Here is a 22,412-nt window from a genome sequence, read left to right on the forward strand (position 1 = left end):
CAGTATATTCCATGTAATTCTATACACAAACCTACAAGCTCCTTGGCCAGGAAACATCTCAGCCTGGTCACCAAGCAGTCCCACCCTAATTTACAAAACTGTGCAACTATGCATGGCACTCAATGTTCATACCTAAAAATATTACAGTCTGTAATTTTTTTTCTTCATTCGCAGGATGTGGACATTGCTGGCAAGGCCAGCATTTATTGCCCATTCCTAATTGCCTTTAAGAAGGGGGTAGTGAACTGCCTCTCAAATGCAACTGAGTGGCTTGCTATGCCATTTCAGAGAGCAGTTAAGAATCAACCACATTGCTGTGGGTCTGGAATCACATGTAGGCCAGGCTAGACCAAGTAAGGACATTAGGGAACCAAATGGGTTTTTATGACAATCCAGTAGTTTCATGATCACCATTATTGATATCAGCTTTTTATTCCAGATTTTTACTTAATTAACTGAATTCAAATTCCCCAGCTGCCATGGTAGGAGTTAAACTCCTGTCTCCAGATCATTAGGCCAGGCCTCAGGATTACTAGTCTAGTAACCACCACCATGCTACCCCTCACATATAGCACATACTTTTTACCAATGACCTGAGAACACCTGTAAATTTTCTTACATAAAACAATAAAGAATTGAGAACAGAATAAAACACACAGAAACAGCAATGCTACTGTAATGATTTAAATGGCTACGTTGGCAAATATGGATAGAATGGAAGTTCCCAAGAGTAATCACATCAAACAGTTTTTATAAGTAAATAAAATCATTAATATGTATCAGCCAGTTACACCAGCCTAGAGGTGCCAAAATACAAAGCTGACAAGACAGATTCATAAGGCCCAAGATGTGCACTTAGGCTTCTTTTAGGGGAACTGTTCCAAATATCTGGCAGGCCTACATTCGGGTGTTTTCCAAGTCATGCTAGTGCTTAACTAAAACTTGCACTAATTAGTTTTATTGCAATATACACTCATTAAACAATCGCTTGACAGAGTGCGGACACAAGATGATCTTATGCACTCATAGAAAATGGGTGACAGTGAACCAACAGCCTGTTTCTCGTTGCCGCGCAAACTGAAATTCACCCCTAAGGAGCCACAACTGAGTTTGCCAGAATTTAAATGACCCCTATTGTCTAGTTTGGAGATTAGAATTACCTGCAGACTGTCGCCATGAACAAACACCTGGGCCACAGGCTCAGACCGCACATAGATGTTCTCAATTTTCTCTGGTGCAATGTACTCGCCCTGTGCCAGTTTGAATATGTGCTTCTTTCGGTCAATTATCTTCAGAGTGCCATTCTGTTTGAGCAAAGCAAATTTTGTTCAGCTTCCCGTTTTTTTTAAGTCATAAGCTGCTATATATTTCTTACATAAATCAAATCTTGCCATTTATTAAAAGATTTTACAGCTGTGTGATTGTATGGCAGTAGGGTTCCTCGTTCCTTTCTTACTTGGTCGTTACAGAGGCAGATTGCAGATGAAAGGGGAAAAAATGGGTCATCAGTAAACTGGAGTGGCATCAGTAGGGGCTGACTGTTGGGCCTTCAAGCCAAGCAGTAGGGACAGGAGCTCAGTGAGTGATGAGATCACACAGTAAGTATCTGTTCAGACTGCAATTACACCATTACTGCAGACTATACAAGTGTGCCAATGTAAGTTATAATCTATTGCATCTTTTTGTCAAATTTAGACATTCAAAGCTCTGTGGGCACCAACCATTTATTATTTTTTCCTTAAACCCTTTTCAGGCCAGTGCATCACGACCAACATCACAAGAGACCTATTCCAAAGCCCTACTTTAACATCCTTGAACCACCCAGAACAGTGCTCCACTGACGGGGTGTGGGGGCAGGGGAACAGACCAGTGCTTTGCACAAGCTCATCATCACTTCCTAAGACTTTTTCCCCATCCTGCTGGCTATATATTAGTTAGCAGATAAGCCAGCCTTTGGAATTTTATCTTTTCTTCCAACCATGTACCTTAGAAGGTATTAATCCACTAAAACCTGACATGCAAGGGATGTGTGGTGGAGGGGAAAACTGATTCTATTTCTCTGCAATGGGGCTTTAGTGCACCAATAAGCTTGCACCTTTGGCAGCTACAGTAGTGAAGTGTGATCAAATAGGATTTAAACTTCTGCTAGCGTGAAGGAAAGATCTGATAAAAAGTTTGTCGAACATGTTTGTATTATGCAGGTTCCCTCTTGTTTTTATACTGCTGAATGTTTGGAGCACCAAATAGATGATGAGGTACAATATTACTCTACCAAGTTACAGAGGTCCATGTCTAGTTCACACATATTATAAGGCCTCATGTTTAGAAGATATCGGTGGGCATTTGCCAGATTGAGTAGCAGAGTGGATATGCAGTGTCCTATCACCACTGAGACCTGGGTCTGAATACAGCCCATATCAATAGGATAAAAATTTACTAGTTTTAAGGATTCTATGTTAAATGAGTTTGAGCAATCTCATTCGAATTCCTAATGGCAATGGATGCATAACACAAAACTACTCCTTAATTTGGCACTGACTGGTAATCTCACTTAGAGGAACCAAAGGGATAGCTAGCGTGATATGCAGCAGGAGATATTTTTCACAGGTAGAAGCCGAGGCATGTTGTTGGGGAAGAGTAGAGGAAACCTAAGACTACATCTAATCCCAGCTGTTCTTGACACAAAGAATGCTTGAAATTGGAAAATATTCAATTCCTCAGCAATTCTGCCTGAATTTTAAATGATTAAAAATTGGTATTTTTAATAATTCAACTGTTTTAACTGCTTCTGAATTACTGCATCTGCAGCAACGAATATAATATCATATAATATTCCATATTGTTTATGTAATTAAATTTCAAATTTCCAGAGGCAGATAAAAATACCTATAGGATTTCTATTCTGTCATCAGTTGACCCGAAACACAGGTCCTATTTCTATTCACACTCATGTTACTGCATGTAAAAGTATCATGCAATGGGAAGCTTTCCAAATTAATAAGAGGTGATCTTATTGAAACATACAAGATCCTGAGGGGACTGGACAGGGTGGATTGCTAAAAGCATGCTTCCCCTTGTGGGAGAGACTAGAACTAGGGGACACAGTATAAAAATAAGTTGTCCATTTAATACGGAGGAGATGAAGAGAAATATTTTCTCTCAGAGGGTTGAGAGTCTTTTGAACTCTCTTCTCCAGAGAGTGGTGGAGGCAGGGGTCATTGAATATTTTTAAGGCAGAGGTAGATAAATTCTCGACTAACAAGTGAATCAAAGGGTATCGGGGGTAGGCGGGAAAGTGGAGTTGAGGCCACAATCAGATCAGCCAAGATCTTACTAAATGGCTGAGCAGGCTCGAAGGGGCCGAATGTCCTACTCCTGCTCCTAATTTGTATGGAGATTCAGTGTCACCAATCAGAACAGTCAGATAAATATCCCAATGTCCATTTCAGGTTCCACTCCTGATTGCTATCCAGAAACCTCAAAAGAAGTTCCAAGTGATGACAAGATCACTGCGGCACCCCATCCCTTTGACTAACCACTTGAGATTGAGGGTCACACATGAAAATGGCTGAGGTACCAGAACCAGAGTTCATGAAAGCTTGAAAATGTTCAAGTATTTAAAAATTGCGTAGAGTACAATATTAAAAAGAAGCCTGCATCTACAGAAAATAAAGAGACGGATACTGGTAACAAAGTAAGCTAGCGAAAAAGTAAAGAAAATAAATAGTGCATTCTAATTGATATTTACAAAATATGAGGTTACTTCTGGATCCTTTGGACTCACTCATGGTCCTATAACAACATACTTGTATTACCAGCCAATTGTACTTGGACTGTACCAGGATACGATCAGAATAGTTTCTTCCTTACCGGCAGCCATTTTCCTATATCCCCAGTGTGCAACCAGCCATAAACATCCAGGGCTTCTGCTGTTTTCTCAGGGTCTTTTAGGTAACCACGGAAAACATTTGTCCCTTTTACACAAACCTGAAAGATGAAACACAAAGAGTGTTTCCGACACCATGAGAAAAGTGTTGATAATAAAAACTAAAATACCATCTCCACATTTTGTTTTCACAACTTATTTCCTAATTAAAAGTAAAACTCCCAATACTAATAATGTATCATGTTAATTATATAAACTGGCCCCAAGATGTGCATCTGTTGAATGTAATTTATACTCTATCCTTGTTCACAACAATGAGTTGGGGTTACAAAATACTCAGTAGGCAAATGCCAAATAAAAACAGATTTGCACCCAATTTGACATTTTTGAATGATGTATAGCACACCAAATAAAACAGTGTACAAGGCAACCACCATACAATACAATTCCTTACTTTTCAGTCAAAAAGCCTGGGAAAAAAATAAATTGATAACCCACATACAAGTCACCCCTTCAATCATTTCAGATTCCCAGAGCATAGAAATTAGATATCTGATCATGGCCTCTCCCCTACCTATTTAATCTCAGGCTCCAGAGGAAAGATTCTGTTCTCCTGCCTGGATTTTTCTAATAAGATAACTGGTCACACCTCTTAGCAGTGCAGAACAGGAAACTGCCAGTGAAGGGTCACAGACCTATGCCATGCAGGTTCAACCAAAGTGGACAAGTCTGTGAGGAGTTGGCGATGGCATACTAGTTCATTAGAGTGTGCGGAGAGAGAGGCCTAATTTGCAGATTCTGTATTTGTTCTCACTGGCACAATGGCTCATGGGAACCCTTAACTCATCCATCGTACAGGGCCATTCACCTAAGCAGTCTGCTGGAAAAATGGTTATGGAAATTATCAGCAGAAATCAAGCTGCTACGGATGCATGACCCCATGGACTGGAATGTAGGAACGCAAGACTTGCCTGAATGAGTGCAACTCCAACAACACTCACGAAGCTCGACAGCATCCAGGACAAAGCAGCTTGCTTGATTGGCACACCATTCACCACCTTAAATATTCATTCCCTCCATCACTGGCACACAGTGGCAGCAGTGTGTACCATATACAAGATGCGTTGCAGCAACCCACCAAGGCTCCTTCGAGAGCACCTTCCAAACCCAAGACCTCTACCACCTAGAAGGACAACGGTATGTAGGTAGCTTGATCTTAGAGTAGGTTAAAGGGTCGGCACAACATCGTGGGCCGAAGGGCCTGTACTGTGCTGTACTGTTCTATGGTCGCAGACACATGGGAACACAGCCTGCAAGTTCCCCTCCAATTCACGTACCATATCCTGACATGGAAATATATCGCCGTTCCTTCACTGTCGCTGGGTCAAAATCCTGGAACTCCCTCCCCAACAGCACTGTGGGTGTACCTACATCACATGAATTGCTGCAGTTCAAGAAGATGGCTCACCACCACCTTCTCAATGGCATTCATGATTGGGCAATAAATTCTGGCCTTGCCAGCAATGCCCACAAATCGTGAACAAATAAAGACAAGGGATCTAAAACAGACTGCGGAAACTACAGCAGTATCACCCTATTGTCAATAGCTGTTGAAGTACTTGCTTGGGTGACACTTGCTCACATCAACAACTCAGATTCAAACACTGCAAACAGCAGCCTGGCTTCACAGAGAATAGGTCAACCGTTGAACAGATATTTACACTACAGCAGGTGGCAGCCAAATTATGCAAATACAACATGTTTCCTACAAAAGTTTGGAAAAAAGCTTTTGATACATTGAATAGAGAGCGCCTATGTTTCCTGTTAGAATCTCTAGGTATCCGAGAACTTTAAGTCCACACCAGCAGCTGGGTCCACATTGACTGTAACCTCTGAGCCTTTCAAATTCATAACCGGATTATGTTAGGGCTGCGTTCTCACCTCAACCTTTTGGAAAAAGTAAAATCAACAACCTATTGAAATATGCATGGTACACATGAGGACGATCTTCTAATCTTCAGTTCAGACTTAAATTCATTCATAGAATGATACAACACAGAGGAGGCCATTGGGCCCATCATGCTTATCCCAGTTCTTTGAAAGAGCTATCCAATTCGTCCCACTTCCCTGCTCTTTGTCATAGCTCTGCAAATTTTCCACTTGAATTATATACCCAATCCATTTTTGAAAGTTACTGTTAAATCTGCTTCCACCACCCTTTCAGGCAATGCATTCCAGATCGCAACAAATCACTGCGTAAAAAAGTATTTCCTCCTGTTCTTTTTCATTACCATGAATTTGTGTCCTTTGGTTACCAACCTTTCTGACACTAGAAAATTGCTTCTTATTTACTCTATCAAAACCCTGCATGACCTTGAACATATCCATTAAATCTCCCCTTAACCTTCTCTACTCTTAGGAGAACAAGCCCACTCTCTCTGTTTCACTGAAGTTCCTCATCCCTGGTACCATTCTGGTAAATCTCCACTGTGCCCACTCCAAGGCCCTGACATCCTTCCTAAAGTGTGGTGAAAACAATTAGACACAATACTCCAAATCGGGCCTAACAAGTGATTTATAATGGCTTTGCATTTTATACTTCTGCCCATTAGGTTTGTGCTCAGAATCAAAGTCTAATGGAGTATAATGCAGGAAAAAGTGAAACTGTCCATTTTGGCAGGAAGAATTAAAAAAGCATATTATCTAAATTGGAGAGAGATTTGCAGAGCTCTGAGATGCAAAGGGATCTGGGTGCCCTAGTGCAGGAATCGCAAAAGGTTAGTATGCGGGTACAGCAAGTAATTAGGAAAGCTAATAGAATGTTATCATTTATTGCAAGGGGAATTGAATACAAAAGTAGGGATGTTATGCTTCAGTTACACAGGGCATTGGTGAGACCACATCTGGAGTACTGTGTACAATATTGGTCTCCTTATTTAAGGAAGGATGTAAATGCGTTGGAAGCAATTCAGAGAAGGTTTACTAGACTAATACCTGGAATGGGTGGGTTGTCTTATGAGGAAAGGTTGAACAGGCTAGGCTTGTATCCGCTTGAGTTTAGAAGAGTAAGAGGAGACTTGATTGAAACATAAAAGATTCTGAGGGGTCTTGACAAGGTGGATGTGGAAAGGATGTTTCCTCTTGTGGAAGAGTCTAGAACTATGGGTCGCTGTTTAAAAATATAGAGTCACCCAATTAAGACAGATGAGGAGAATTTTTTTTCTCTCAGAGGGTCATGAGTCTTTGGAACTCTCTTCCTCAAAAGGCGGTGAAAGCAGAGTCATTGAATTTTTTTTTATAGAGAGATACAGCACTGAAACAGGCCCTTCGGCCCACCGAGTCTGTGCCGACCAACAACCACGCATTTATATTAACCCTGCAGTAATCCCATATTCCCTACCACCTAAAATAAAAGCAAAATACTGCGGATGCTGGAAATCTGAAATAAAAACAAGAAATGCTGGAACCACTCAGCAGGTCTGGCAACATATGTGGAAAGAGAAGCAGAGTTAACGTTTCATGCTCCGAAATTATTGAACTCAATGTTCAGTCCGGCAGGCTGTAGTGTGCCTAATCGGTAGATGAGATGCTGTTCCTCGAGCTTGCGTTGATGTTCACTGGAACACTGCAGCAATCCCAGGACAGAGATGTGAGCATGAGAGCAGGGGAGAGTGTTGAAATGGCAAGCAACCGGAAGCTCAGGGTCCTGCTTGCGGACCAAGCGGAGGTGTTCCGCAAAACGGTCACCCAGTCTGCGCTTGGTCTCCCCAATGTAGAGGAGACCACATTGTGAGCAGCGAATACAGTATACTACATTGAAAGAAGTACAAGTAAATCGCTGCTTCACCTGAAAGGAGTGTTTGGGCCTGGGATAGTGAGGAGAGAGGAGGTAAATGGGCAGGTATTACACCTCCTGCGATTGCAGGGGAAGGTGGCATGGGATGGGGACGAGGTGGTGGGGGTAATGGAGGAGTGGACCAGGGTGTCGCGGAGGGAACGATCCCTTCGGAATGCTGACAGGGGAAGGGAGGGGAAGATGCGTTTGGTAGTGGCATCACGCTGGAGGTGGCAGAAATGGCGGAGGATGATCCTTTGGATATGGAGGCTGATGGGGTGGAAAGTGGAGGACAAGGGGCGGAGGATGATCCTTTGGATATGGAGGCTGATGGGGTGGAAAGTGAGGACAAGGGGAACCCTGTCACGGATCTGGGAGGGAGGGGAAGGGTTGAGGGCAGAGGTACGGGAAATGGGCCGGACACGGTTGAGGGCCCTGTCAACAACAGTGGGGGGGAATCCTCAGTTGAGGAAAAAGGAGGTCATACCAGAAGCACCGTCATGGAAGGTAGCATCATCAGAGCAGATGCATCGAAGATGGAGAAACTGGGAGAATGGAATGGAGTCCTTACAGGAGGTAGGGTGTGAAGAAGTGTAGTCGAGGTAGCTGTGGGAGTCGGTGGGCTTATAATGGATATTAGTAGACAACCTAACCCCAGAGATGGAGACAGAGAAGTCGAGGAAGGGAAGTGTCAGAGATGGACCATGTAAAGGTGAGAGAAGGGTGGAAATTGGAAGCAAAGTTGATACAGTTTCCCAGTTCGGGGCGGGAGCAGGAAACGGCACCGATACAGTCATCAATGTACCAGAAAAAGAGTTGGGGGAGGGGGCCTGAGTAGGACTGGAACAAAGAATGCTCGACATATCCCACAAAAAGACAGGCATAACTAGGACCCATGCGGGTACCCATAGCGACACCTTTTACTTGAAGAAAGTGCGTGGAGTTGAAGGAGAAGTTGTTCAATGTGAGAACAAGTTCAGCCAGGTGGAGGAGGGTGGTGGTGGATGGGGACTGGTTGGGCCTCTGTTCCAGGAAGAAGCGGAGAGCCCTCAAACCATCTTGGTGGGGGATGGAGGTGTAGAGCGATTGGACGTCCATAGTGAAGAGGAGGCGGTTGGGACCAGGAAACTGGAAATTGTCAAAATGACATAGGGCGTCAGAAGAGTCACGGATGTAGGTGGGAAGAGACTGGACCAGCGGAGAAAAGATAGAGTCAAGATAGGAAGAAATAAGTTCAGTGGGGCAGGAGCAGGCTGACACAATGGGTCTGAACCCGGGTCCCTGGAGCTGTAAGGCTGCGGTGCTAACCACTGCGCCAATGTGCCGCCTAAGGCAGAGATAGATAGATTCTTGATAAGAAAAGGGGTGAAAGGTTATTGGGGGTAGGCAGGAATGTGGAGTTGAGGTTACAATCAGTTCAGCCATGATCTTATTGAATGGCAGAGCAGGCTTGAGGGGCCGAGTGGCCTACTCCTGCTCCCAATTCGTATGTTTGTAATAGCCTTCCGGCTTCTATATTAATTATACCCATCCAAAGATTTTTCTTTTCGCTGTTCATGAAATATAGGATAAATGATAAAGTGAATTTCTCTTATGCATTCGCTCACCTCATCCATACAAAAAAAAATGCTGCTGACCACTATGGCCTGAAAATAGTGTCAGTTCAGACCAGATCAAAACTCTCCATAATCTTGGCTGGACTTCAGGTCAGTGCTAAGGGAATGCTGCACTGTTTGAGGTAGAAATATTGGAACATAGGAGCAGGAGTAGGCCATTCAGCCCATAAAGCCTGCCCCGCCATTCAATATGATCATGACTGATCGTCCACTTCAATGCCTTTTTTCCCACACTATCCTCATATCCCCTTATGTCATTTTTATTTAGAATTCTGTCAATCTCTGTTTTAAACATACTCAATGACAGAGCTTCTACAGCTCTCTGGCATAGAGAATTCCAAAGATTCACACCCTCTGAGTAAAGAAATTTCTCCTCATCTCTATCCTAAGTGGCTTCCCCCTTATTTTGAAATTGTGCCCCCTGGTTCTAGACTCCCCAACCAAGGGAAATATCTTAGCTGCATTTACCCTGTCTATCCCTTTAAGTATTTGGTAGGTTTCAATGAAATCACCTCTCATTCTTCGAAACTCTAGAGAATATAGGCTCAGTTTCTCCAATCTCTCTTCATAGGACAGACCCACCATCCTGGGAGCAAGTCTGGTGAACCTTCGCTGCACTCCCTCTATGGCAATAATATCCTTCCTAAGGTAAGGGGACCAAAACTGCACAGAGTACTCCAAGTGCAGTCTAACCAAGGATCAATACAATTGAAGCAAGTCTTCACTACTCCTGTACTCAAATCCTCTTGCGATAAAGGCTAACATATCATTAGCCTTCCTAATTGCTTGCTGCACCTGCATGTTACCTTTCAGTGAGTTATTGACAAGGACAGTCAGGTGTCTTTGTACATCTACACTTTCTAATCTCTTACCATTTAAGAAATACTCTGCACATCTATTCCTTCTACCAAAGTGAATAACCTCACATTTTTCCACGTTCTTACCCACTCACTAAGTCTGTCCAAATCCCCTTGAAGCCACTTTGCATCTTGCTCACAACACACATTCCCACCTAGTTTTGTGTCATCCGCGACCTTGGAAATACTACATTTGGTCCCCACATCCAAATCATTGATATATATTGTGAACAGCTGGGGCCCAAGCACTTCCTCCATCCACCAACTCCCCTTTTTCAATCCTGTAGTAACATCCCCAAAAAACTCCAACAGGTTCTTCAAACATGATTTCCCATTCATAAATCCATGTTGACTATGCCCAATCAGATCATTATTATCCAAGTGTCCATTTATCACATCCTTTAGAATAGATTCTAGCATTTTCCTAACGACTGATATAAGGCTAACAGATCTGTAATTCCCTGTTTTCTCTTTCCCTCCCTTCTTAAATAGTGGGGTGACATTTGCTACCTTCCAATCTGCAGGAACCGTTCCAGAGTCTATAGAATTTTGGAAGATGATCACCAATGCATCCACCATCTCCATAGCTACCTCTTTCAATACTCTGGGATGTAGAATATCAGGTCCCGGGGACTTCAGCCCCATTAATTTCTTCAATATAACCTTCTTACTAATACTAATTTCCTTCAATTCCTCATTCCCCCATATCCCTTGGATCTCCAATTCTGGGAGATTTCTTATATCTTCCTCAGTGAAGACAGACACAAAGTAATCATTTAGCTTCTCTGCCATTTCTCCATCCCCCATTACAAATTCTCCTGACTCTGCCTGAAATGGACCCACATTTGTCTTAACCAAACGTTTCCTTTTTACGTACCTGTGGAAGCTTTTACAGTCCGTTTTTATATTTTTTGCGAGCTTACATTCATATTCTATTCTCCCTTTCTTTATCCTCCTTTGCTGTATTCTCAAATCCTCCCAATCCTCAAAGGTGTTGCCTTTCAGGTGAAACATTAACCAAGGCCACGTCTGCCCTCTTTGGGGGATATAAACACTCCCACAGCACTATTTTGAACAGCAGGGATTTCTCTGTGGTTATCTGGCCAATATTTATCCCTCAACCAATACCAATAAAGAACATATATTCTGGTTATTATCACATTGCTGTTTTCAAATTGGCTGCCATGTGTCTATTCCCAATACTTCAAAAATACTTAAATTGGCTGTGAAGAGCTTTGGACGCCCGGTGTCATGAAAGATGCTATATAAATGCAGGTCCTTCTTTTTCCTCGGTGTCCTATTTGACCCCAAGCTGAGCTTCTGACCTCAAATCTACTCAAACTTCTACCTCTGTAATCTCATCAACTTCTGCTGCTGAAACCCTCATCCATACCTTTGTCACCTCCAAAATCCTATATTCTCCTGGCTGCTGCCCTATCCTCGAAATTGCAGCTCAATCCAAAACTCTACTACACCAAGCCCAGTTTACCAATAATCCATGTCCTCAGACCTGGTACCTCAACTCCTCAAATTTCAAATAATCACCCTTTTTTCAAATCTCTCATTCCTCCCTACATCTCCTGCAGTCCTATATTTTGTCCACTTAAAATTCTAGTCTGTTTTGGATCCAGTCTTCTCTTTTGTCCCACCACTGACAGCTGGGTCTTCAGCTATCTGATCTCCATTTCCTCCCTAAACCCCTCCACTGCCCTCTCATTTAAGGATCCTCCTTAAAACCCAGTTCTTCTACTAAGCATTTGGTCTCTTTTAGTATGTCCTCCTTTGGCTTGGTGTCCATTTTGTTTTTAAATAATCACAACTTTGTGAATCCTTGGGATTTTTTCTACATTAAAAGGTGCTATATAAATGCAAATCATTACTGTTTACTGGAACATACACATGAATTATTATGAATTTCATTATCAAATACAATAATAAGCTTTAAAAAAAAAGTCTTATTCTACACCCTATTGTAGTTAAATTGAATCTTAGAACCATATGTCGAAGGTAAGTCAGACTGCTAAACTGGCAAATTCTCTCTTTGTAGAACATTCCCATTGTAACCAATTTTGAAACTCCCAGTATACGGATTTCAGAGATTAATGCTGTTTTTCAGTCGTCAGTACAATTGCATCAGTGTAATATTCAGATCTAAAAGCAAATCTTTATAACATGCTATTATTTTTATGCAAGAATATCAAACATTTTCTACTTACCTCGCCCTCCCCTTCTTTTGCAAAATAGTTCATCTCTTCTACATCAACAAGTTTAATCAGATTACAAGGCATTGGAGCTCCAACATGGCCTATAGATGATAAAGAAGAAACAGCAATGAAGGAGCTAACCTGCATATTTAACAGGGAAGCTGTTTCAATGGTAAAAAGGAATTTGCTTGAAGTAAAAATATTCAGTATTTTAGCTTAAATTGCTTCATTCAACATGTTTATTTTAAAATCCATAAAAGTATTATTTTTCATTGGATCTCATCCCAGCCAATATGGTATTGTTACAAGAGTTTTGTTTTTGCATTGAACGCTTAGAATTCTATGTGTTTTTAAAAACAGAGGAAAGGATTTTTCTGTGGACATTGATTGTTGAAACTTGGTTTGGACTGAGTGAAATACACAGACTGCAAGGCATCTGTTTTCAAACAACTCAGCAAGGAAATGACTGTTCAAGATTTATGATTGTTATGTGACTTGATTATTGAAGTTAGTTTCACTTTTGGATTGTAAAGGACCAGTGAGTTGGACAAGGTGCAGGCATTTGGAATTTGGTTGCGACCTGCCTGGAGAGAGAGAAAAGACCCAGAAAAAAAATGTTTCAGAGAAGAAACCCCTGTATGTCAGAGGGAGAAGAAACCCCTGTATGTCAGAGGGAGCAGATTCCTATTGCCTTCTGTCTTTGAAGAATCCCTGCATTAAGAGTGGTTCCTGTTGCCTCCTGTGTTTTGGGAGATACTGAAATCAGAAGAAAGCTTCTATTGCTAGACTGCTGCTTTAAAACACAAGCAGACCTGTTTCTACACCCTTGCTGAAAGACTTATGTGAAGCCTGCTTCAGACAAATTGCCTTGAATGCCTACCCATCACAGACTGTTCATCAATCTCGCCTGGAGAGACTTTGAGCGGCACCTGACTATTTGACTGTGGGACACCTCACCGCACCGAAAACATCCTACCAGAACGTGAAACTCAATCATTTTCTTTTTTCTTTTCTATTCCTAAGAAACAGCTGTAAACCAAAAATCCTTTTCCTCGGTTAACCATTTTTCTTTGAATGTATGTGTGTGTGCATGAGGGGTAAGGAACTAAGGAGCTTTTCATATATGTAGACCTATCTCATTAGTAGTTAAGAATTATTATTTCTTTTCCAATAAATAGTTAATGTTGTTGTTGTTCAAAGAAATCTGGTGTGGTGTGCTTTATTCTGGGGGACAGAGTGTCTAATTTGGATATCCTTCGGTAGGTGGGAAACTTTCTTGATATGCTGTGACCTGTGGAGTAGTGGGACTGAATTAACAATGCATTATTCCCGCCTTGGTCGTAACAGTATCAAGAAAATATATATATTTGAGTATTCTGTACTGATTTAGTGTTGCAGAGCAAAATTACAGAATGTACTTTTCATACCAGCTTAACTAGTTATTCCCTCCTTTTAAACATTTTCAACCAACATTACAATATTTGCCAAGACCTAAATGTTATAGATACTTTCTATCACTAAATTTACTTGAAGCACAGGTTACAATTACGCATCTTGCCAGTGACTGTACTGGGAATACATCACACTCAAGTTTGAGGGTTTCTGGTTATACACACACTAAAAACACATTAACTACAAAACTGCAGTGAAAAAAAATCAACTTTGATGTAATTTAACTTAAAATTACAGGAAATCACAGATCAGTGGAATTAGTACAGGAACAGAGTTCACAGTACAATCTGGTGGTGGGTGGGGGGGGTGGTTGTATTGTATTTTAGGCTTTGGGCACTATCAATACATATTTTAATTGCACGCAAGTTATTTTGTAGCCTGTTTTCACAACAGAAGTCAGAAATATGTGTTAGCAAATTTCATAATGTGGCAGTCTGTCTAAATCACAAAAAAAATGGCTAGAGGAGGTATATTGAACAGATAAGTGATTTCTAAGGGAAAGCAAGGAAAAGAAGTTAAGAGATAAAAATACAGCAGTTTGTTTTATATACTGAATACTCTTGTTACTATGAAAGCCTGCCTAATACATGTATTGATAGGCAAGGTGTTTTGGAGTAGTCATTTTTGTACAATCCTCCATTCAAACTACTTAATCTCCTGAGAGCTCCAGTACCAACCCTAATACAAAGGCACTGCAGAGAAATGGTAACAAATGTAGGGCATTCTGGAATCCACAGCAATATTTCAGAAAGAGTTATTAAAGGAAGCAGCAACATTGAAATGAAACCAAAGGAACATATGGTCAAACATCCTGTTTAGACAAGATGGATTGCTGTCTCTGTATGAATAACAATTTTTTCTCTATCTTTTAGATAACATGATTGGAACTAGTTCTCCCTCTTGACATGTACATAGACGTCATAGGAACACCTTTATATGTGTATGTGTGGCATAGTGAATGAAACTGATGTGGAAAGAGATTTTTTTGTTTTTGACACACACATGCGCACACACAATGTTTATCAGATATTTTGAAAGCAAGTGACATGTCCCTATTGAGTTAGAGCTAAAAATACAGAGACTAGCCCTAACATGAAGGAGCACCAAGAAGTCAGGATTTCTATGATGAAAGAGTGAGAAAGGAGCGCATGTGACATAATAAGCATTAAACTATACACTTCAAATAAATCCATTTTTAACAAAGAAAAGAGAAATTGGTTTTAAAATGCTCTCGTTTTACAGTGGAAAACATAGTTTAAACTCAAGATTCCCACCATGGCAGCTGGTGGAATTTAAATTCAATTAATTAATAAATCCAAATAATAAAAAAAAAATCTGGTATTGAAACTAGTCTCAGTAATGGTTTCATGAAACTGGTTCACTAATGTCCTTTAGGGAAGGAAATCTGCCATCTTTAGCTGGTCTGCCTATATGTGACTCCAGACCAAACATGGCCCAGAAGATACGTCAACAGTTTAGGTTAGGAAATGAGAAAAAGAGAGGGAAAGAAAGAGGAATTTCTGGATTTTCTTTCTGAATAATTGGGAGAATAAAAAGTCTACAACAATAAGATTGTGAAGACCATGCTGTTCAAACCAAAAGGTTCTTCTTTAAAAAAAAACATTAAAAAAAAAAGTTGCTTCACTGGATCAGCAAAGTAATATCCTCAGCACTTTCTTTGCAGTTTGAATTTTCAATTCTCCAGCTATTCAAAAATGTTCCCTTTCCTTTCCCCAATCTTCAACTTGATAAATTAGTCTTCCACAGCATACAAACAGTAGAAGTTATTTGCCTGCATTTTTATCTTTTATTTTGCAACTTTTCATTACACTTAAAAAAAACAGCACAGAAAAGAGAAAGCAATTTTTACACCCAGGATTAACTGAAAAAATGCTCAATGGTAGCGGAAAAAAGTCACCAGTGTACTTGTCAATTAGACACCAAAGAGTCAGTTTTAAATGCTGGTAAAGAACGGACGAGTGGGGTGTTACCTGCTGCTGCCTTTGTGCTGGTGGGAAGACCAAGCCACTTACATGACCAGGCCTCTATTACATTCCATCAGTGAGTTGCCAGGTGTCCCACTGCAGCTTGCCAGTTCTAGGAGGATGGGAGATTGTCTAGCTCTCATACACGAGTCGGACAGGCAGACTGTGGGTCCTCTTGGCATCGGAATTAATACATCAGATACTTCTTAATCCATTTTCTGATTTGCCACCAATGCACCCTTTAAGGACTGCTGCTAAAGCCGCTCAGCATCCAGTATAAATGGCCGTAGCGTGAGCAGTATACTCTCCGACTTAGAATCCTGACCTTCATACTGCAATGAGCTGCCACCGGTTTCAGGCAAACACATGGGCCGCCCTGGCGAGGGTCCCAAACAAAATGGAGATTGCAGGCTGAGAGCAGTAAGCACTGATGCTAGACAGACCGAGTCAAATTCAGCCCTCAAGTTTTGTAAAACCAACTGAAGCATTGAATTTAAAGGATAGGTAGGAAACAAAAAAGCCTTACCTGCTGACCAATCTCCAGGAATGCTCATTGAACAGCCTGCTGTGCACTCAGTTTGTCCATATCCCTCATAAAACTGTAAAAGATAACCAATACAAAGGTGCACTGTTTTTAAACTGAAATACACTAAACAGAAGATCCACCTCGCAAAAAAAAAACACCATTAGGATTTATCCCTCAGCATTTGGCAGCTAAGGTCAAAATAAAATAAAAATCTGAAGTCTGCAGTGACAAATGTTTCACTCCATGAGCTGAATTTTATAAGCTTGCCGCCGTTCTCGGCAGCGAGCTTGTGAGAAGGCGTGGCGTACGCGCGACTTGTGTGCAACTAAGCCCCTGCGATATTCCGGAATGACCGCCCTGACGTGGAGGGGGCAGCTGATCTGTCCCTGGCAGCGGCGTCTGGCGCGACCGCGCAGGTGCCATTTTTAACGGGTTTCAAGCCCTTAAGCCAAATTTACATTATTAAAGATACATTGCTATCACATTGATTGTGAAAAATTCAATAAAAACTGAAAGCTCCTCTACCACCCCTTCCCCCCACCCCCATCACAATGAACACATGCTTTATTTTTGGGCCTTTCCCAGCAACAAATAAAAACTTTATTCCCAAGCTGAACTTTCCCCACCGAACTTAGTCACCTTTGCCCTTTAACCCCTTCCCACCATCCCCTCAGCCAATGGAAACAGTTTTCTCCGCTCCCCCGCCAAAAGTTTCACTCCTCCCCCCTCCCCACCAGTGTCACGTCTCAGATCTCCAAACGAAGATCCGAGGGCGCGGGAGTAAATGCCACCGGCCGGAATATCAGTGTGGGACGGCCATCGGGTCAAGGTGAGTGATTTTAGTTTAGTTTAGTTCAGAGATACAGCACTGAAACAGGCCCTTCGGCCCACCGAGTCTGTGCCGACCATCAACCACCCATTTATACTAATCCTACACTAATTCCATATCCCTACCACATCCCCACCTGTCCCTATATTTCCCTACCACCTACCTATACTATGGGCAATTTATAATGGCCAATTAACCTATCAACCTGCAAGTCTTTTGGCATGTGGGAGGAAACCGGAGCACCCGGAGGAAACCTGCGCAGACACAGGAAGAACTTGCATTAATTTTTATTTCATTTTAATATTTAAATGAAGGCAGTGGTTGGGGGGAGGGTGGTGCCGTATCGAGGGTTGCCACAGCTGGTAAAATGCAGCGGGGCCTTCCTGGCCTCTCCCGCAAGAGTTTTCCGCGCCTCCCCGCCATGACCTCGATGTCGGACGGCTGGTAAAATTTAGCTCCACGTATCTGAATAGTCACAGCAACTGCCCCAGTTGGCATTTTTTGAATTGACCCACATAGCAAATAATAGAAACATAATGCAGGAATAGGGACAGTACTTTCAGCTCTATGTGACATTTATTACAGTAGTGTGCTGTTCTGTATTCAGAAGATGGACACTGTAACATACTAGCATATTACTGCAGTACATCTCAGCTCAGGACTCTAATTACATTCCAGAGAATGCTATTTTGGAGAACACACAAAAACAAAAGCACAAAATCCCCACCCAGGATTACTCAATGCTGTTCTAAAAATATGCTCAGCTATGATCCCACCCTTGGATACTGGGTTCGGGGTGGGGGCGGGTGGCAATCCAGAACAAGGGTGCAGCATTTTAAAATTGGAGCTAGGCCATTTGGGAATGAAATCGGGAAGCATTTCTTCACACAAAGGATTGTTGAAATCTGGAACAAGCTCCCTCAAAAGGCTATTGACACTGGGTCAGTTGAAAAAAGATCGACATGACTCTCTGACTTTATAATAGATTTTTGGTCGGTATTGGTATCGAGGGAAAGGTGAAGCAACAGCAGGTAAATGAAGTTGAGGTACAGATCAGCCATGATCTAACTGAATTGTGGGGGAGGCTCAGGGACTGAAGGGCTTAGTCCTGTTCTTATGTTCCCTTGGTCGAACATTCATTGAAGTTCGAGTATGAACAACGGCTACTTGGGTAACAGTAGCAGATGGCTGTCAGGGCCAAGAGAACAGAACCATAGCACCACATGAGAGCAGCATAGGACCATTAAACGCACTATATCAACACGAGGATGCAATTTTGTAACTGAGTAGACCAAGAATTCCACTGTAGAGAGTTGGCCCCTGCTTAGGTGTGACTGGAAAAAGGACTGGCTATTGGAGAATTAGCAGAGAGTCTGGGTGGGGGGCCAGTAGAGAGGTACAGGGCTGGATTGGAATAGAGCAAACAAGGATTGGTGAGGTGGGCAGTCAAGGGATTGGGGATCAGGGCCCAGCAGAGAGTGACAATGGGGAGATGGAGACATGGGACTGGGTGTCAGGGAATAGGGTGGGTGTGGGGCCCAGTACTCCCTGCATAGCCATAAGCAGCAGCAGCCTGAGAGAGAAGCATCCAGTAAATAGGGACTTTAGTGTGGGAAAACAGCACAAGAGTGCTCCCACTGGAGGGCGAACGAGGAACAAGGGGGTGGAGACCTAGAGTTCTCACTGAAAGAACCAAGGGGGAAGGGAGAAAAAAGGATTTAAACAGAAGCCTATTCGACCATGGGATGCTTCACCAAAGCTGGCCATTGAAGTAGAGACCAAAACATCATTTAAAAGGGAATGGAATAGGTATCTGAAAAGGAAGAATGTAAAACAACCTGGAAAGAATGTGGTTACAGGAGAGAGCGCCAGTACTGGAAGACGAATGGCCTCCTCCTTTGCTCCAATTTCCAAAAAAACTCTCTTTTATTGACTTAAGTGGTTTACAAGTGTTGGTGCTGAGCTGAGTTTAGGATGAATCGCCATGTGAGAAGTGCCCCAAACATCAAGCCCACTGCCCTTTGTGCAATTTCTCAGTTTGGTGCAGGTCAGTCTGTGCAGGTTCAGTTTGACGTATGAAGACCAAGTACAGATTGGCTCTGACTAAGACTCCCTGTTCAGTTGTCTCCTTCATACAAAACCAGAGTCCAAGGAGATAGGGAGATAATGGGACCTGTTAAAAGCAGCACCAACTGAGAGTCTGACCACAAGTGCAGTGCAGCAGGATTCTGGCTGTAATTACAGGGTGAATATCAGCAGGTTAAAAAATTACACCTATCACTACCAGTTACATATAGATTATTAGTGAGTTGGTTATGAAGGGAATCTGAGTGTTACCAGTATTGCACTTACTGATGAAATGAAAGTTCCTCCCATCTCCAGTTTCCCTAAAGAATCCCTTGCCCATGAAAGAAAGAAGGTATCTGAGCGCATGTCAGAGAAGTGTTGGTGGACTTGTCTAATTGACCCATCATCTGTTGCACTGTGTCAGACACCATCCCCAGCACCATTTTATTCTCTACAAGTAGCCTTCTTTTAAAATTTGAGCCTATGAAATACAGGCCCAAAACTCTAGACTTGAACATCTAAGAAGCAGTCAGTTCAAAAGTTTCGGAATGCACGTTGATGACAGTGGCTGACAGGGAAAGTTGGTGTTGCCAGCTTATGCGAAAGCTGACCCCATGTTATGAATGTTGGCGACAAGGGATTGCATGCAGATGATTTAAAAAAAAAAGAGGGAAGTCACATGTGCAGCCTTGAAGCACATAAGTGACTATGAGGTGCAGGAGAAGAAAGCATTTAAGGAAATGCGAATCCTGAAATTCCAAAGGGGTTCCACTAAGTTTCTGTCTTGTCTTTGGGGGATTAGCCAGAATTATAGTGGGAGATGGAGAGAAGCCCTGCAGAATTTCAGAGTCCCAATGCCTGAATTGGTACAGATGGGATTGGAACTAGAAGAGAGCAATGGAGAATGGAGTTGTTAACTGTGCATTAAGAAGGAAGTCAAGAATGAGGAACCATGGTTGTTGTCATAAAAACTTTGTTAGTGGCTTTGGCCAGTATTTTATGAACTATGGGGATTTGAAAAGGGAAGTAGACTGATTTGGGAAGAGAACTGGCGATGTGTGAGACAGAAGGCACCAGCAACTGAACAGATGACTGCTCCTGTCATGGTTACTTCCTTGCAGTACTGACTAATGCCACTAAAGAATCTGACTTATGACTGCGCATTAAAAAAAGACTGGAAGGCGGACGCAGGAAACTAGATAAACTTATTTCCCTCAAGAATCTCTTATAGAAAAAAGATAAATTAATAAAATTCAATTATGAACATAAATTAAAAATTCTGCTTACCTGACAACCTACGGCTGCCCTGATAAAGGTAAGCACGGTCTCAGACACTGGAGCAGCTCCGGTTACCATTAATCTTACCTGGCCACCAAGACTGTCCTGTAGACAGAAAGTGGATTAATAACTAGAATATTAAAAAAATTCAAATATCAAATATTGAACTTCAATATTTCTTCAAGATTTATTAAAGTAGAGGAGCAATATTTTTGTTCTGGAATTATACATAAAACACCATTCCCTTTACTATGTATTCAGTGAGCTCCCGTTTCCATGGCGCAACTCAAGGGGAAAACAAGATGGAGATCTATCAAACTGATTGCCACCCTTTTTGAGTTTCACATGCATTTCCGAGGAAGTACCTGGGCATTGGTGGAACAACTAAATTAAGTGTTAAATAACATGGGAGTGCTGTTAAAAAAAACAAATCTTTTCCGGTCTCATTTTCCTTGGTCTCCACTTGGCAGAGACCCAACTGGTGGTGTGGCTGGTGAAGATGGGTCTTGCAGACTGCACCTAGTCCCTTCACACAGGAGACTCTGAAAAGTGGCAGCAATTTCTACTCATTTCTAGTCAGTAAAGTTTAGTCTTCTTGTGAGCCAGTCAGCCACAGAAGGGTCAGGAGGCCATACTTATGACTGCTGTTTGGCCAGCAGCTAGGAGGGCCTAAAGATGGCAACTATTAGTACTGCTCTAAGCCTGCAACAGAAGCCAAATTTCTGCACCCGATTTTGAGCATTCGCCCACTCCCAGGGGCATTCCTATACCAGGGACAAAGCAAAGGATAATTAGCTTAACCTGGAAATTCTTCTTGGTGCCTGATTTCCACTGGAGAAAAAGTTGAATGAAAGCGAATCAGCCCCTCCCATCTGGATAGTGAGCTAAAAAGCACAGGACTGTTGATCCATACTCTGATTTTGAACTCCATGTCCAAGTTTCACTAATCTTTGTTATCAGGTTCTGCTGCTTCAGGGCATATGAAAGAAAAGTACTAGCCCTCAACAGACCACATCATGTGCATCATGATCTAACTATCCCTATCCACATCCCTGACTAATCTGTATTTGGCCTAAGCTACATTAAATTCCACAAGAGCCTAAAATAATCACTAGTTCTTCCCAACTTGTGCACGTCAGAGTCTCTTAACACCCATCTGCTTATGCGCTCAGTAATGTACATTCTTCCTTCTGCTCTCAGAAAGTTCATCAACAAGGGTCTCTTAGCCTCTCCTCTAGTCTGAAACTTATTTAGTTCCCAGAGGTTTCATATTACAGAAGGGAATTGGGGTGGGGGAGGGGCTCAGGTAGCAATACTTCTCTGTAATATTCCTGAACATACCATTACAAGACAGAACAGGAGGAAGCAGAGATCATTAACATATGATCAGGCAGGAGGATGTATTGGCGCTAAGACAAATAAGAGCAGGACTATAGCAACGCTGTTCGTTCTAAATACTTTTTGTTAGGACCAGGTGAGAAAGAGGTCTAGGGTTCCCTTTCAGACTTCACCTAGTCTTACTGTAACAGAGTTTAATTTTAAACACACCTTGTTTTTAGCTCCCCCTTGTTGAATCCTTGTTCACCGCTTTCCAATTATAAGGCAAAGAAACCAGCACAAACAGGCTTTCTTAGGTTGGAAGAAGAAAAGCTGAAATTTATTAAACTTAAACTCTAATTCGGTTAACGTCTACAGATAAATGACGCATCCTGTGCTAGCATGCATACGCGATACACACATGCAAATAGAGACAGAAAATAGCAGAAGAAAAATAAAGTGGAAAGGTTTGAGGCAATATCTTAAGAGTTGTTGTTATGGTTCTTCAAGCTCACTGTAGAGTCCTTGATTGTAGGTAGACCTTGCTTTTCATTGGGGCC

General features: G+C 42.0%; 1 protein-coding gene across 3 annotated transcripts in view; it reads right to left on the bottom strand.

Moving 5' to 3' along the window:
* Positions 1-22,412, bottom strand: part of LOC137368979 (long-chain-fatty-acid--CoA ligase 1-like) — a 199,085-nt gene that overhangs the window by 15,494 nt on the left and 161,179 nt on the right. For all 3 annotated transcript variants that reach the window (XM_068029399.1, XM_068029398.1, XM_068029400.1), the window contains exons 14-18: positions 20,545-20,640; positions 16,362-16,434; positions 12,411-12,499; positions 3,871-3,987; positions 1,161-1,304 (exon numbers count right to left, since the gene is read on the bottom strand). In XM_068029399.1, coding sequence (XP_067885500.1) covers positions 1,161-1,304; positions 3,871-3,987; positions 12,411-12,499; positions 16,362-16,434; positions 20,545-20,640 — 519 coding nt within the window. The remainder of the gene's footprint in view (positions 1-1,160; positions 1,305-3,870; positions 3,988-12,410; positions 12,500-16,361; positions 16,435-20,544; positions 20,641-22,412) is intronic.

This window comes from Heterodontus francisci, chromosome 4, assembly GCF_036365525.1.
Source record: "Heterodontus francisci isolate sHetFra1 chromosome 4, sHetFra1.hap1, whole genome shotgun sequence".
Classification (NCBI taxonomy): Eukaryota; Metazoa; Chordata; class Chondrichthyes; order Heterodontiformes; family Heterodontidae; genus Heterodontus; species Heterodontus francisci.